The 13,600-nt window shown below is 44.8% G+C and overlaps 1 protein-coding gene and 1 long non-coding RNA gene across 2 annotated transcripts in view; one reads left to right on the top strand and one right to left on the bottom strand.

The window, feature by feature from the left end:
* LOC125759810 (uncharacterized) overlaps positions 1-13,600 on the bottom strand; it is a 99,005-nt gene that overhangs the window by 11,385 nt on the left and 74,020 nt on the right. The window lies entirely within an intron of this gene.
* On the top strand, positions 4,798-12,839 carry LOC119404866 (uncharacterized). Its single transcript, XM_049419051.1, has 3 exons — positions 4,798-4,996; positions 8,130-8,232; positions 11,664-12,839. The coding sequence occupies exons 1-3, from the start codon at positions 4,838-4,840 to the stop codon at positions 11,741-11,743; spliced, it is 342 nt and encodes a 113-aa protein (XP_049275008.1). The 5' UTR covers positions 4,798-4,837; the 3' UTR covers positions 11,744-12,839.

The raw sequence follows: 13,600 nt of genomic DNA on the forward strand, positions 1-13,600 counted from the left end.
CAGCAAGTTCAAAGAATCGGACGCCGAAGCTTTTTAACATCCAAAATTTCAGATGTTCTTATATATTGACGTCTACGAGGCAGATTTGGAACTCCGAACTTGAAGAGAGCACACCCTTGTCCGCCACATCAGTTAGGCTTCCACAGAAGTTGAAAGAGGGGGGGAGACTGAGGAAATGGCATCTTTGCCTATCACGTGTAAAGTGTTGTCGGCAACACTTTGGTTGCACAAAATTATGTACATAAATACAATTTGGCCTCTGCATTGCCTCATTCTTGATTAGACAACTATGAAGCACCACCCTGCCAGCACTTCATCAACCAAGCGAAAAGAAACACTTTCATGTTGCTATCTCATAATATGCTTAGGAATCTTCTCTAAAATTCTTTTCTGCAATTTCGCTTCAAAGTATTCGAAAAATATTCGATAATTATTTGAAAAATATTCGATTCGCACTCACACTTCAATATTCGAATTCGCTTCGCACCCAAAATTTTGCTATTCGCACAGCTCTACTATTACATTATATTTTAAAATTAACTACAGATTAGTCAACAGAGATTTCTTAACATTCAACGAAGAAGCCAAAGTAATCACTCTAATATTTTTGCACGTCTACAAATTATCTTTCTAGCATTTGCTTTTTCTTTTTTTCACAAATTCTAGTGCAGCACGCATAAATCTGGCTTTTCCTTAACAAATCTCTGTGCAGTTTGCGATGAACCAGAAACAATAGATCACTTTTTTCTATCATGCCACCGTTTCACCTCACTCCGTAGAATGTTTCTGGAAATGCCGACTGGTAGGCTTGGTTTACAATTTACTACTTCTAGCCTGTTGACTTTTGGAGCGAATCAGTTTGGGGCAAGCCGCAGTGCTATTATAACTGCGCTACACAAGTTCATTCAAGCAACAGGAAGAATACGCTGCTAGTGATACCGACCACGGAAACCAATTTTTTTTTTTCCTTTATTATTATTATATATATTTTTTTTTCAATCGTTATCCTATGGCTTTGTTAACTTCTTTACTCTCATTTTTATTTACATCGCGTTTCGTGCTCTATCTTTTTTTTTGAAGTTTCATACGGTTTACATTTCCCTATGTAATTGTAAGTGCATGTGGCCAATCCCCCTTGTGGGTATGAGCCAGTCTCCTTAAGGCAAACAAACAAACATACTCGCGACAGATTCTCCGTAGTGGGTTGAATCATACCCGTAGATGAAAGAGAAGCAAAATGGCTTTATTTCATTTTGTAGTTAGCAGCGTAATAAGGATTGTGTTCGCATTGTTGCTGATATACGCACACCTACAAGCCTGCAAAATCAGGGATTTCTTCAGAGTCGGAGACGGCAGCGTAAGTACTTATGTTTTGTTTTTGAGGTTTAGCTTATTGTGAGCGCCAGCGTTCCCGTAGGCCTAGAGCCAGAGCTTCGATCATTCTCTCTCGCTGAAATGCTTCCACACTTCTACAGCAGAGTAGTGTCTCTACCTCATCGATTCAGTCTTTGATGAGATTGGTGGGCAGGTGGTGTATTGGCCAATTTTGCAACTGCTGGCTGTTGGAAGGGAATGGCGAGGTTGAGCTGCTGCAGAACCAACGCTTTCCGTGAGGCACGTGTCTTTGTAAGCTGCTGTGTCCCATGGTTTTATGGTAGTACGCATCAGATGCAAGGCTGCAGCGAGTCTGAAAAGAAGGAAGTGTAAAGGGTGGGAGAAATTATCCATTACCCAGCCAGTGAGCAACACGGATGGACGCACAATACGTGTACACACAGTCGTCGGGTATAGTTTGTCTGGCCGCGTACGTTACGCAGGGCTTCAAGGGAGTGAAGACGGCTGGTTTTGAAAATGAGTATCGCTGAAAATGATAGCTCAAGTGTAGAAAACTCAAATTCTTAGGTAAACAAAGTTGGCTGATAGCTTACACGTCTCAATTTGAAGCGGCTGACATAGATAATTATAGTGGGAAGGTCGTAATCTAACTTGCACATGACATCCTCCCGACTTTCACTTTAGACATGGCATGTAATAGAAAGCCATTGTATTCCATTCACCATATGTATTTCTTATTTCTGCTACTTTTGTGTCTTTATTTCATTGCACACCCAACTATCCGATAGGATTGCAATTCTCATTGGCAGCCATTTGCATAACACATACTTTTCTGGTGCAGATAAATTGTCGAGCTTGCACAGGTCAACGTTTTTTTTTTTTTTTTTTTTTATAGTTGTGTCTTGCTTAACACGTACTGGTGGGCTAGTTGGTAGCGTTTGGCAGCACGCATCAAAAGCAAGGATGAAACAGACACATCAGGACAGACGAAGACGTAAGCGCTGGTGTCAATATATTTATCTATCCTTAATTATGTGTCTGTTTCGGCCTTGCTTTTGATGTGCGCTGCTATAAGATGTGGTTGTGTCATCTCATCTGACCCGTGCTTTGCGTAAAAATTGTTGCTATGTGTTCCAAATGTGGGTAGTCAAACCTCTGAAAATGCTCTTTGCCAATTCGTGGCTCAGTGCCACGCCTGAGTTTGTGATGAATAAAGGAGGGGCACGAGGCGCGTGCCGAACGTGGAAGCGCGACGACGGTGCGCGAGAAGCAGAAAGTCACCCGATGGCACGCGCACCAGCCACGTCGACGCAGAGGATTGGCCAGATAGGGGCTCGTGGCATGCGACCCGAGCCGTGATGGTGAACGACGAAGGATGATCGTGGCACTGTGCTGTGGGGCGCCGGACGGAGAAGATCGAGGAAGGAGCAAGCGTCGCACCCGCGGCGAAAGCGGCTGGTACTCGGTTCTGGAGGTGGTGGCACTCAAGGCCCGGGGAGTGGCCGTCGACCTTGGAAGGCTCCAAGCGAGGCTGCCCGGACACGTCGCCCCTCAATACGGCAGTTCCGGGATCGCCAGCAGCCCTTCTCTTCTCGGCAGGACGGCTGCCGACCACAGTTCAGTCAAGGAGGTGCCCGTCACCTGTGGAGTCTTGAAGCAAGGGACGAAGGCCCAGTTAGGCCTAACCGACGAGAGCAAGCGGTAGGCTGGACGAAGGCGACCGACGATGAACTTGGAGGCCTATTGAGGACGTCGGCGACGGTCTCTACGAGAGATTGACGCGACGGAAACATCGAGTCGTCGCGACGAGCTGTAAGAACATTCCATTACCGCAAGGCCCATAGTGGGCGGCCACACTGAGTTGATGTGACGGGTCTAAGCCTAGCTAGAACGCATTGTTTAGCTAGTTGCAGTTCTGGATATGAACTGAGATTTTTGGAAAATGTAAATAGGTTTTGGTTTGAATTATTCAGTGTCTTTAACGTTTTTTTATGTTATCTTTTTTGCTCATTATAAACTTTGTTTTTGCCGTCCTCCCACGGTACTCTGACAAAGCTTAGAACAAACAGCTGTAGGAGAAACGTCTATGGCACAGCTAATCGGAGACTTACTTTCCAAGACGTTACTGAGAAAGATATTTAAGGAAGCATTATCTGACTACGTGATGTCAACAGACCTACCGGCCCCACGTATGTCTGGCGAAGCTAAAATATAGTGGACTTGCTGGCGTATGCAAGCTACAAACAATATTTCAAGCGTGAACTGGGACAAGCACCAGTGAGTGAACGACACAAGTGCTTAAAAATACTACTAAATACTGAAAGGGACACTAAAGGCAAATAATTTATGTCACAATGAAAGGTCAGTGTGTGAGAATGTCTAAAACGGCAATAGTATCCACATCAGTGCTCTAGTAATCGCGAAATTGATGTAAATGTAGGACACGATGTGTGGCAGGAGTGGGACATTTTTGGAAATTATCCTGATGATGTCAATTAACCACTGGTAATCAAACTAGTTGCGATAAAGAACCTTCGTACATCCCAAAACGTAATAAAGTGCTGCTTGTTCGTTTCTGTTTGGTTCGTGGAAAAAAGAACATCTTGGCGTTGCCATGAGGAACGGTGCAAGGGGCTCAAAAGTTCCATTTTCGCCGAGCTGCGCGTTTCAGTGGTAGTTTCGATATCGTGTACTGCTGCATGTGCTTGGCTCTCGCTATTTTCGCACTGTTGATACTACTGCTGCCGCTAGCCAAGCTAAGCTCCATTACAGTGAACTATACAGTTTCGGAGTGGCCCATGGCTGCATCTTGGCAAAGTTGATGGCCGCTTTTGCATCAGAAACCGCAGCGTCGGCGGCCGGGCAGTAAAGGCGGGCGACGTTGTGCATGGAAACTGCTACGTCAGAAGGCCCGTTCAGGTGGATGATTTGAAGTGCGCTAACGCCGTGCGGACCACTAAAACGTGATTTCCTTTCAAATTAACATTTCCTTGGCACGAAACAAGCACTACGAGGTTTCTGGAACGCTATTTCAACAATCAACATCGACTTAATATTTGCATTTAGTGTCCCTTTAAGGATGGGTGTCTCTGATCTCGACTCCTTTCTGGTTGACACTTGCGTTGTGGGTTGTTACAGATGAGTTGGTCGCATTCTTGGCCCAATATGGCCGTGCGCTTCTTATCATATATAGTGTGCCATTTTGCATTGTAGTTTCATCAAAGCTTCGTTTACACCGATGCCCACAGTGAATGGGACCTGATGTCCTCCTTTCACTCACCCATTTTTATCCTCCTTTGCAGAGGGATGTCGCTTTCCGAACCGTATCATCATACTCTGGAAGGACTGGTTTGGAAATACCTTTCGTCATCGTGTTTGCTGTGCAAACGCTAAACAGCAGATATATGCTATTCTATCGGACAGAGCACAAGCAAGAGCTGCTCAAGTACCCGCAGTCCGGAGACAGGCCTTCATACAATTTGTGGAGTCTTGGTCGTCTCTGATGAAGACTGAGGATATTTATCTGACAGCGATTCCTATAGTAACATCTGAGATGACAGCAAGTGGACATGCCACTTTTGTTGTAGTTTATGGCATAATTTCTATGATAAACAGACTGAAGTTTTTGAGTGAGGCTTACTGGGCAACCAACCAGCTCACGGTGAGTATTCTCAGGGCACTTGGTTTATAGAATGCCACATTCCCGCTTGAGAAAGTGCTTATGCATCATGCATTGGCAAATTTTCGACATTGAGCATCATGGAAAACATAACATAATTTTGCAAAACTCATCATTTTTATTAAAACCTGACCATTCATATGAAATCAAAGGTACTAACTGCCCATTTCAAGAATGGCTGATATGACTTAAAACCAGTCTGTAAGCTGCCACACAAGTATAGATGGATGACGTTGGTAATGTAATAGAGTTTATTCAAGGCAACTGAAATATGCAGAAAGTTGAGATCACTTCCAGCACGGTGGAGATAAAATGTGTGGATGAGGGAGAGAGCTATGTGGCTGCGCTGAAATGAAAGAAGTTTTATTTTTTCCTCAATGCAGGGATGTCTCTTTGTTCAGATCTGTTCACGTAGCATTAGAAAAGCTAAAGAAAGCGTTCACTGTAGCTTCTACACGGCTGCCGCTTAGCATGAGGTGTCCAGTTCTATTACTTGCCGTGGTAGCAGCGCTGTGAAATAAGCTCGCTGCAGCTCCCTGGCTAGCCGTGTAGAAATCTCTTTCGCATCGTTACAGAGAAAGCTCTTGCATTAACAAGACTGAGCAGAATTATTAAGAGTGTACATTTTAAAGAATCTGCAGCGCAAGTACTTAAGTACTGAAAAGAAGGCGATGGAGTGTCGGAGACCCTTTTAGCATTCCTTCCTATATTGCGTCATCTTTCATTCAGTGCTTGCGTTCTTGCATTGAGATTCTTTGAAATTTACATAAACCAACTCGCCCACATTGCCATTCTTATTCAGGGCACCTAAGAATGCTCGACATTGATGAAGGATTCCAGCAAAACCCAGGCATTGTGTGAATCGATGTCTTGGGAAGCATTCAGCAAGAATGTGCCTATGCCCCATTGTTTGTCGTTTTGCCCAGCATTACAAGGCGGGCAAGTGTAAATTCAGTGGTTGTGTACAGAATGTGGGTTTACCAGGCATGTCGAATACACTGTGATGCTTAAAGGGTAGCTTATGGTACGGCACAACCAGTGGTGTAGGCAGAAATTTTTTTCGGTGGGTGCACCTCGATCCTTGATCAGACTTTGGGTCTGGGCAAATAAGTGATGTCGATTGTCATTTCGGGCTCTGTAGCCCATGGGAAAAAAAATTTCGGGGTGGGGGGGGCACGGGCCTGGTGTGCCCCCCCCCTAGCTACGCCACTGGGCACAACGTCAGTGCTCACGTTAGAGCACAGATGTCCGTTACATTGAGGAGAAACGCATCCTACAGGGTGCGCTGATGTGCATTTCATAAGCAGCGTTTGTTGACCTATTGATGACGGTTTGAGCAACACCAGGCCATAGCTTGCTGAGGCACAGTAGTAGGTATACAATGTTTACTGCATTGTTGTTTTAAGACTGGACAGCCGACACCGCAACCACGGTGTTAGACACCATCACCACAACTGCTGATGCAGCACATTTACCTACTTTCTCTACTGCGTGGCTGGTTGTTAATGGCTGTCGTAGATGTTTGTTTGCATTTGTCTCCTTGTGTGATGTCTACAATTATATCGCCTGCTATATAAGAAACCTGGAGTTTTTCTGTTGTTTAACTTACACCGTTATGGTGGTACAGTGGTTATGGTGCTCGGCATGAAAATTGCCGATTTCATTCCGGCCGCGGCGGTCCCATTTCTATGGAGGTGAAATGCAAGAGGCCCATGCACTTAGGTGTAAGTGCATGTTAAACAACCCCAGGTGGACGAAGTTTTCAAAGCACTTCATTACGGCTTGCCTCATAATAATATCTGGGGTTTAACGTCCCAAAACCACGATATGATTATGAGAGTCGCCGTAGTGGAGGGCTCCGGAAATTTTGACCACCTGGGGTTCTTTAACATGCACCTAAACTTAAGTATAGGGATGGGCGAATATTCGGGCGTTTCAAATATTCGAACGAATATTAAAGTATTCGAATTCGTTTCGATACGAATTAAGATTATTCGAAATTTCGAAGTATTCGAAATGAACGAATATACCCAGCACCTCCACCACTCTGAAAGACACAGGAAGACTTCACCAGGCAGGGCCAGCAGCAGCGTTTATTCCGCAATGTCTGCCTCGGCTCAGAACAGCAACCAACGAACCCAATGGCGACGATGATGGTTATGTACAAGTGAGAACGATGAAGTACGATAGATGTGCTTACAATATGTATATATTTGACCACACATAACTCCCTGTAAAGGTGGTTTCACTGCAGCCTTTGGTTGCTGTGCCGTGAAACCACCCATCCAGGGGAAAACCTGCACTGCCGCGAAGCCACACTTCAAAGTTAAATGTACATTTTTTATATGGGCTTATGTGCGCTAAGTTTAGTAATTTTTAACTTGTAATGTATTGTGCCACTTATAACTCGCACCCTACTGCTATTCAAGTTTTGATACCATTCAAGGCTTCTTCCACTTCATTTCAAACCAAAAAAGTGACATTCACTCATACCTAGTTCGAATTTTTAAAAATATTGTGCAAGGGTCATGACGAAAATGCTAATTTTTCTTAACATGTGGTGAATACTATTCGAACTATTCGATTCAAAATTATTCGACTAAATCACTATTCGTTTCGGATTCGCTTCGAACCTCAAATTTACTATTTGCCCATCCCTACTAAGTACACGGGCGTCATAATCATATCATGGTTTCGGCTTATAAAACCACAGATGTTATTATTATTATTATTGTGTAACTCATGTAAAGTGTGTTCTTACGTACTTTTCTATGTCTATTTTCACTGATCTTGGTTTAATACAAAGTAAAGAGAGCATTTCATCACGTGTGACGCAAACCAGCATACCCAGGTGGGTCGTGGTATGTGGGTCTGGGCCATACCTGTTGGGGATAAGGTCTCCTGACGTATATTACAGAGAGATAGACAGAAAGGTAGATGTATTCCGTCAAACTGCCTTTGCTTCACATTTAGAATAAGTAATAAGTGCTATTTTCGTGACATACCAACACTTCAATTTAAGGCACTTTAGTTGTGAGAAGTTCACAGCTTGCAAAGCAAAATATTTTTGCCGGAGTTTATATATGCTTCTTTGTTTTTGGTTCTGCCCTAACAGGACACTGATTTAATCCAGTGGACATTGTTTATTATCAGCTGGATCTTATTCCTAATACTGCTTGTCACAGGAGCTCTTGATGCCATCTTCCAGACTGCCTTGAGTGAGTTGCTTCTTATTATTCTCAACTGCTAACCTTATGCTCTTTAAGTTCTATTTGAGTACGGCTCTCAAAAACCACGCCGAATCGCGAATGCTGCTGGAGACAATGTTTCGGAAAGTTGACTTGTCTTTGTCAAGGCAGCAACATTGCCTTGACGAAGAAAAGGCTGTATATATAGACCAGAACACAGCGAATTCCATGCGCATCGCCATGTTTGCATCGCGCGTCGCGCCATCTATCGCACACGCGACGAAACAACACGCGCGGGCTGCCACGCCAGCAGACGATACACAGAGCAAACGTGAAACTTCCGAAACTCAGCCCGTCGGAGAGCGTGTTTCGCGTCTTTTCTAGCCTGGACATTTTCGCTGATTTTATTGGAACACCAAGAACATCTTCCTCATGCAAGTCCACAATGTATACAGTACGTGCTAAGTGGGCTGCGGAAGCAACCACGTCAGATACGTACGCTGTTACATTTGTAAAAAAAAAGGTTCTCGCTGTAGTAGGCGTGAATCGTAATTGCAGTGCAGCTCGCAAAAGAGTGAAACGATGTTTTGTTGCCCCATATTACAAGTTGTGCACAAAGTTTTGTGAAAGCTCATCATTTCAGCATGCATCGCGTAATAATTAGAGTACGCTTTACGGGTAGTTTCGCGGAACGTAATTTTTGTTTCACGGGCGCTCTTACAATAATGCGTCTTGCTCACAAAAGCGTGCTATCAGAGAGTATAACCTGAAGTAACGTTCAGCGATCCCTTCTGGAAGCTACCTGCGCTATTTTATTCTTGTAACGATGGTGCTTTACAAGCGAAACTGTGCTACTCTTAGTTAAGCCGGTTAGCTACGCCTGCGACGTAAAGGACACTGGCGCGAGTACTGTTTACTTACGTGCCAATATATGTATTATGTGCAGCTGGATGCCTCGTGTCCAAATAAATTTGGGGGCATCAAACACTGAAATGAAAGCACGAAATTCTGGCCAGCTGTTGAGGAGCACCGTGCCAATCTCGAAGGCGTGGATGCCATCAAAAGCACTAAAGCTTAATACTGCGTTGAAAGTGGCAAAGCATGCTGATTGCTTATGCTTGAGAGCACTACCTTGCACTAGATTTTCGTCAAAGGAAACGCTCAAAGGTATGAAGTGCACCCCCACACAAAGATCACGCCTGCCTTCAACCCAGCTGTGTGTCAGGCAAAATAGGTTCGCAAAATAAAATAGGTGGGCATCACACTGCAGAATACACGCTGTTAGTGTACTTACTCGCGCATTTTCACTCGGCTCCTAGTTTTTTTTGCTTGAATCACAGTTATCCACTCGCGGCGAAGCTGAAAACACCGCACCGGCACTATTTCCGTGGCGCGTCGTAATCGTCGTAGACAACGCTAATATCCTCTTGTTGCGCAGCTTGTTTTGGCATCCGAAGACGACGCAGTAGTGCCCAGACGAGCTCTTATACGCTGAAGCGGCGTGAACGGGTACTTTTTCGCACTTTAAAGCCTCAGAACTGCAGCTTGCCCTGTTTACTTGGTGCAGCCCGCACGCGCCTTGGCAGCCCCGGTCAGCCCGGCGTATGGGTGCGAGAGTATCCGCTCGGCTCGCCAGCAGCCTGGGTGCGAGACAGGCGTGCTCTGGTGTATACTTGTCAGAACGTTGGCTCCAGCGACATTCCCTGGTCAACGATTTCTCAAAGCATCGGTGAGTTCATTACATGTAATTCAGTGACAGTATTAGAAGTAAAGGCCCACAAAGTTTCAAACTGGCTATAGGCATTTCCATAAACAGGAAGGAGCCTATAATTGCTTCACATCATTTGAACTACATGCCAAAGTAAAAGATGAACACACTGTGTAGCCGATCCAACACGCATTCAAGCCTTTCATTAAGCGTATTTTGCCGGCAGCAGTAGGCTGTCGTCATGACGAATCAGTCTAGCGACACTGCGCATATGTCAGTCCAGTTAGGCTTTCAGAGAACTGGGTTTACTCGTGTACTCGTGCAAAATGAATACCTGCTCAAATACTGGACCAAAATACTTGTGCTCACACGTCACTAGGAAACCTGAAAAACCTTCGTGGAACTGGAAATCCCTGGGTTACAGAGCTGCGCAAAACATGTGATGCCCCGACTTAGCCATCTTCGTCTAATGCATGGCTCACCTGCTCGACGTGGCTCATTGCGGCTTCCGTTCGCTGTGCGTCACATCAAATGTCTTATCTTTCCCGTATTCATAGTTGGCACGCCAACCGAGCGAGATAATCGGGGGCCATTCAACTCGTGATATATCGCTGAGCGAGTGGCAAGGATGAGCGGAGGGAAGCGCTACGAACACAAGCCGACCAGTTCCCGCGCTTTGCCTGATTTAAAATTCACAAAATAAGGAATAAAAAAGACAAAATAAACAATAGAAGAGTTCTTTAAAGTTCGATCAAATTTGTTTATTTGTAAAAACTCGCGAAGGACAATAAACGCGAACATCCACATCAACCTAATTTCGTTCAACCAGATCTTAGGATGCCCGGCAACCGCTACGAGCGCGCATGTTCCTTGAAACTGAAACTGGCGCTCAGTATCTGGCATAGAGTTTAATATGGTATCTGGGGCCTGTGGCCATGACGAAATGTTTCCTAACTGGGGAAAATAGACAGATTTAGTTGGGCGTCCGCAGCAACTCTGTGGACGCAGCCTGCCAGCCATTTCCTATGGCAGGCTGCGTCCGTAAAGCTGTTGCGGACGCTCAACTAAATCTGTCCAATGTTCATTGCGTTACTAACGTTACGGCATTTTTATAAGGGTCACTATGTGAAAGGCGGGGAAGGGTGGCCGAGACAGAACGCACCAAATAAGGGCATTTCGGCGGGTGAAATGACCGAATATGGGCATTTCAACGCACGTTGTTGACGCGCGCTCGGCTGGCTTGGCACGTGGCGCGTTGACGTCACACGCATCACGTCACGTGGCGTCCCGTCAGTCACGCTCCCCATCAATTCGCCCGCATCATATAAGAGCGTTTCGGCGGGCGAAATGGCCAAATATGGACATTTTGACTGCCCTCCCCCGTCTTTCACATATATATAACGGACGATTTTTTCGTTGAATCACTATTTTGGTTGTTCACAATGCTCGAATTCGAGGTCTGCACGGACTCTCGCATATGGAATGAACACAGACTCCCGATATGGAAAGACTGTCACAGCTTGTGATGTTGCTCGCTAGAATGATTGCATCACCAATAATTTGTGTTTAGATGTTATGAAATTCTGTAAAGTTATGTTATAAAGGCACTATAGCCAAGACGTTGCTCGCTTGAATGATTGCATCGACAATATTTTGTGTTTAGATATGTTATAACGTCACTGGCCGACTGTTGTTACAGCTTGATCATAACTATGCTGACATACTAATTAAGTTATCTATCCTTCCTTTGCAGGTCATGAATGCCTAGCGATTTCTGAGTGCGCGACGTTTGTCGTGGAATCGTACTGGAGTCTCCACGACGCCTTGTTGTAGTTACGAGCAGCCACCAAGTGATGATCATGCGCCGAGGCATTCATTTCTTCTACTGAAGCGTGATGTGATGAGATTTTGACTACAGTGTCTGCACTGGCTTTGTTGTGTCATTGTTCCGAAGATAAAACACGTGCTAGTGGCTGTCACCGATCCCATTAATGGGAGGCAATCGCCGGGCAGATTCCAAGGGCTGACATATCGGCCCCCCGAAACGCACCACGAAAGCGCGGACAATTTAACCTTTTAGTGCACCAGCGAAGGCCGGTTGTGGTCCAAAGACAGAGTCAGAGCCAAGTGTTGATAACACAAAGAAAATATATTCTCAGTTAACGCAGTACAAGCATCACACAAACATGTACACTCAGCTGGTATCAATTACAACTCTCAATATAACTTAGTCTGGATATGGATATATACAACACGTAAAAGCGAAACAAATATTGTGAGTGCGGAGAAGAGACAAAATAATGTGTCCTAGCACAGGTTGAGAAGCGAAGCGCAGCTCGGCTGTCGCGCAGGTAACTTGAACTTCTCGTAACACGGAATGCAAGCGATCACTGCTACAAATGATTTTAGGGGCTTCTTTCGTCTTAATGAACAAAGGTGGTAATGTCACTACAAGAAACTGGTCGTCGGAATGCTCTACAGCCAAACCACTTCATCGAATGCGTTTAAGCACATTCGGCAAACAAACTTGCAATCTCCTCGTGGAAAAGAATTTAGAGCAACCGCTAACATGACCGATACCAAGCAAAATTTCCGTCTGCGCGTCAGCTGGCATCAATCGGCTCACGAGAAACTGTCGACAAATAGCTTTACATGCTTACAACATTACTAAAAAATTCGTGGTGCCAAACAAAAATAAATAAAAAAAATGTGTGTGACTTCTCTCTTGTGTCTGTGTCTGCACGCCCTGTCTCTTTAACATGAAGAAATTCACTGTAGTGTAACAGCGGGAAAATGTTCGATTTGCCCTGTAGCTTTCTTTTTTCTTTTTTTGATAAGGATAGCGCTTGCTTCTTCGTAACGACCGAATAAAAAGTTCCGCTGCGAAGCGGAAAAGTCGCACCACACAGCAGCGCAGCACGCCTTCTTTCGTAGTTTTGTGACATTTGGAGAGTGCACCGAACACCAAAATTCTGACCTTCAAGGCATGCACATGGTAAAAGCGCGGCAAGAGCAGACAAACGGAATGGCAGCAAAAAAAAAAAAAAAAAAAGAGCGAAAGCGCCGCGCTTCGGCGCAACGGACACGGCGTCTAAATAAATATATAGGGTGTTAAAAAATAATAGACAAGAAAACATTTTATTTCTGCATGTAATTGCATAAATTTACTTTATTGAGGCGCAGATTGGAAATATAAAGCCACATATGCAAAAGTTGCTGAATTTTTTCTTGCTACCAAAATCATGGCGATTTCCAAAACCGAAACTTGTCGAAGTGTCAACGTTTGGTCATTTTGTGTAGATGTTCTGTGGTTTGGTCGGTTTGGTCGTTTGGTTTGTACCAGCGCCTCCTCTATTTTTGAGGCGCTGGTTTGTACCATCATTCCTCGATGATAGCAGTGGCATCTATTTCACTCATGTGGATCGCTGCGAGAGGTAAAACTCTATGGCAGTTGCTGAAGTTACGGTCGTTGTGTTGTTCGCGGTGCGTACAAAGTCATTGGTTGGTCCGTGTCACTGCGTGGCCAGTGACATAGGTTTCTGCATCGCTGACACCAACGTGATGAATTTGGGAAGAAAAATTACGGCTCATTCGGAGCAGTTATGTTCAAGCAGCACTTAATAATAATAAAAAAAAAAAATACGCACGAAACTTCAAATGGGGGTTGTCAAGTGATGCGTGAGCGTGGGG

The sequence above is a fragment of the Rhipicephalus sanguineus genome, chromosome 9 (assembly GCF_013339695.2).
Source record: "Rhipicephalus sanguineus isolate Rsan-2018 chromosome 9, BIME_Rsan_1.4, whole genome shotgun sequence".
In the NCBI taxonomy this organism is placed as follows: domain Eukaryota; kingdom Metazoa; phylum Arthropoda; class Arachnida; order Ixodida; family Ixodidae; genus Rhipicephalus; species Rhipicephalus sanguineus.

Bases quoted from the DNA above. Each gene is read 5' to 3' on its own strand.
- LOC119404866 (XM_049419051.1), top strand. From the start codon at position 4,838: ATGAAGACTGAGGATATTTATCTGACAGCGATTCCTATAGTAACATCT. The intron at 4,997-8,129 runs GTGAGTATTCTC...CTGCCCTAACAG, and splicing joins GGGCAACCAACCAGCTCACG to GACACTGATTTAATCCAGTG. The intron at 8,233-11,663 runs GTGAGTTGCTTC...CTTCCTTTGCAG, and splicing joins CATCTTCCAGACTGCCTTGA to GTCATGAATGCCTAGCGATT.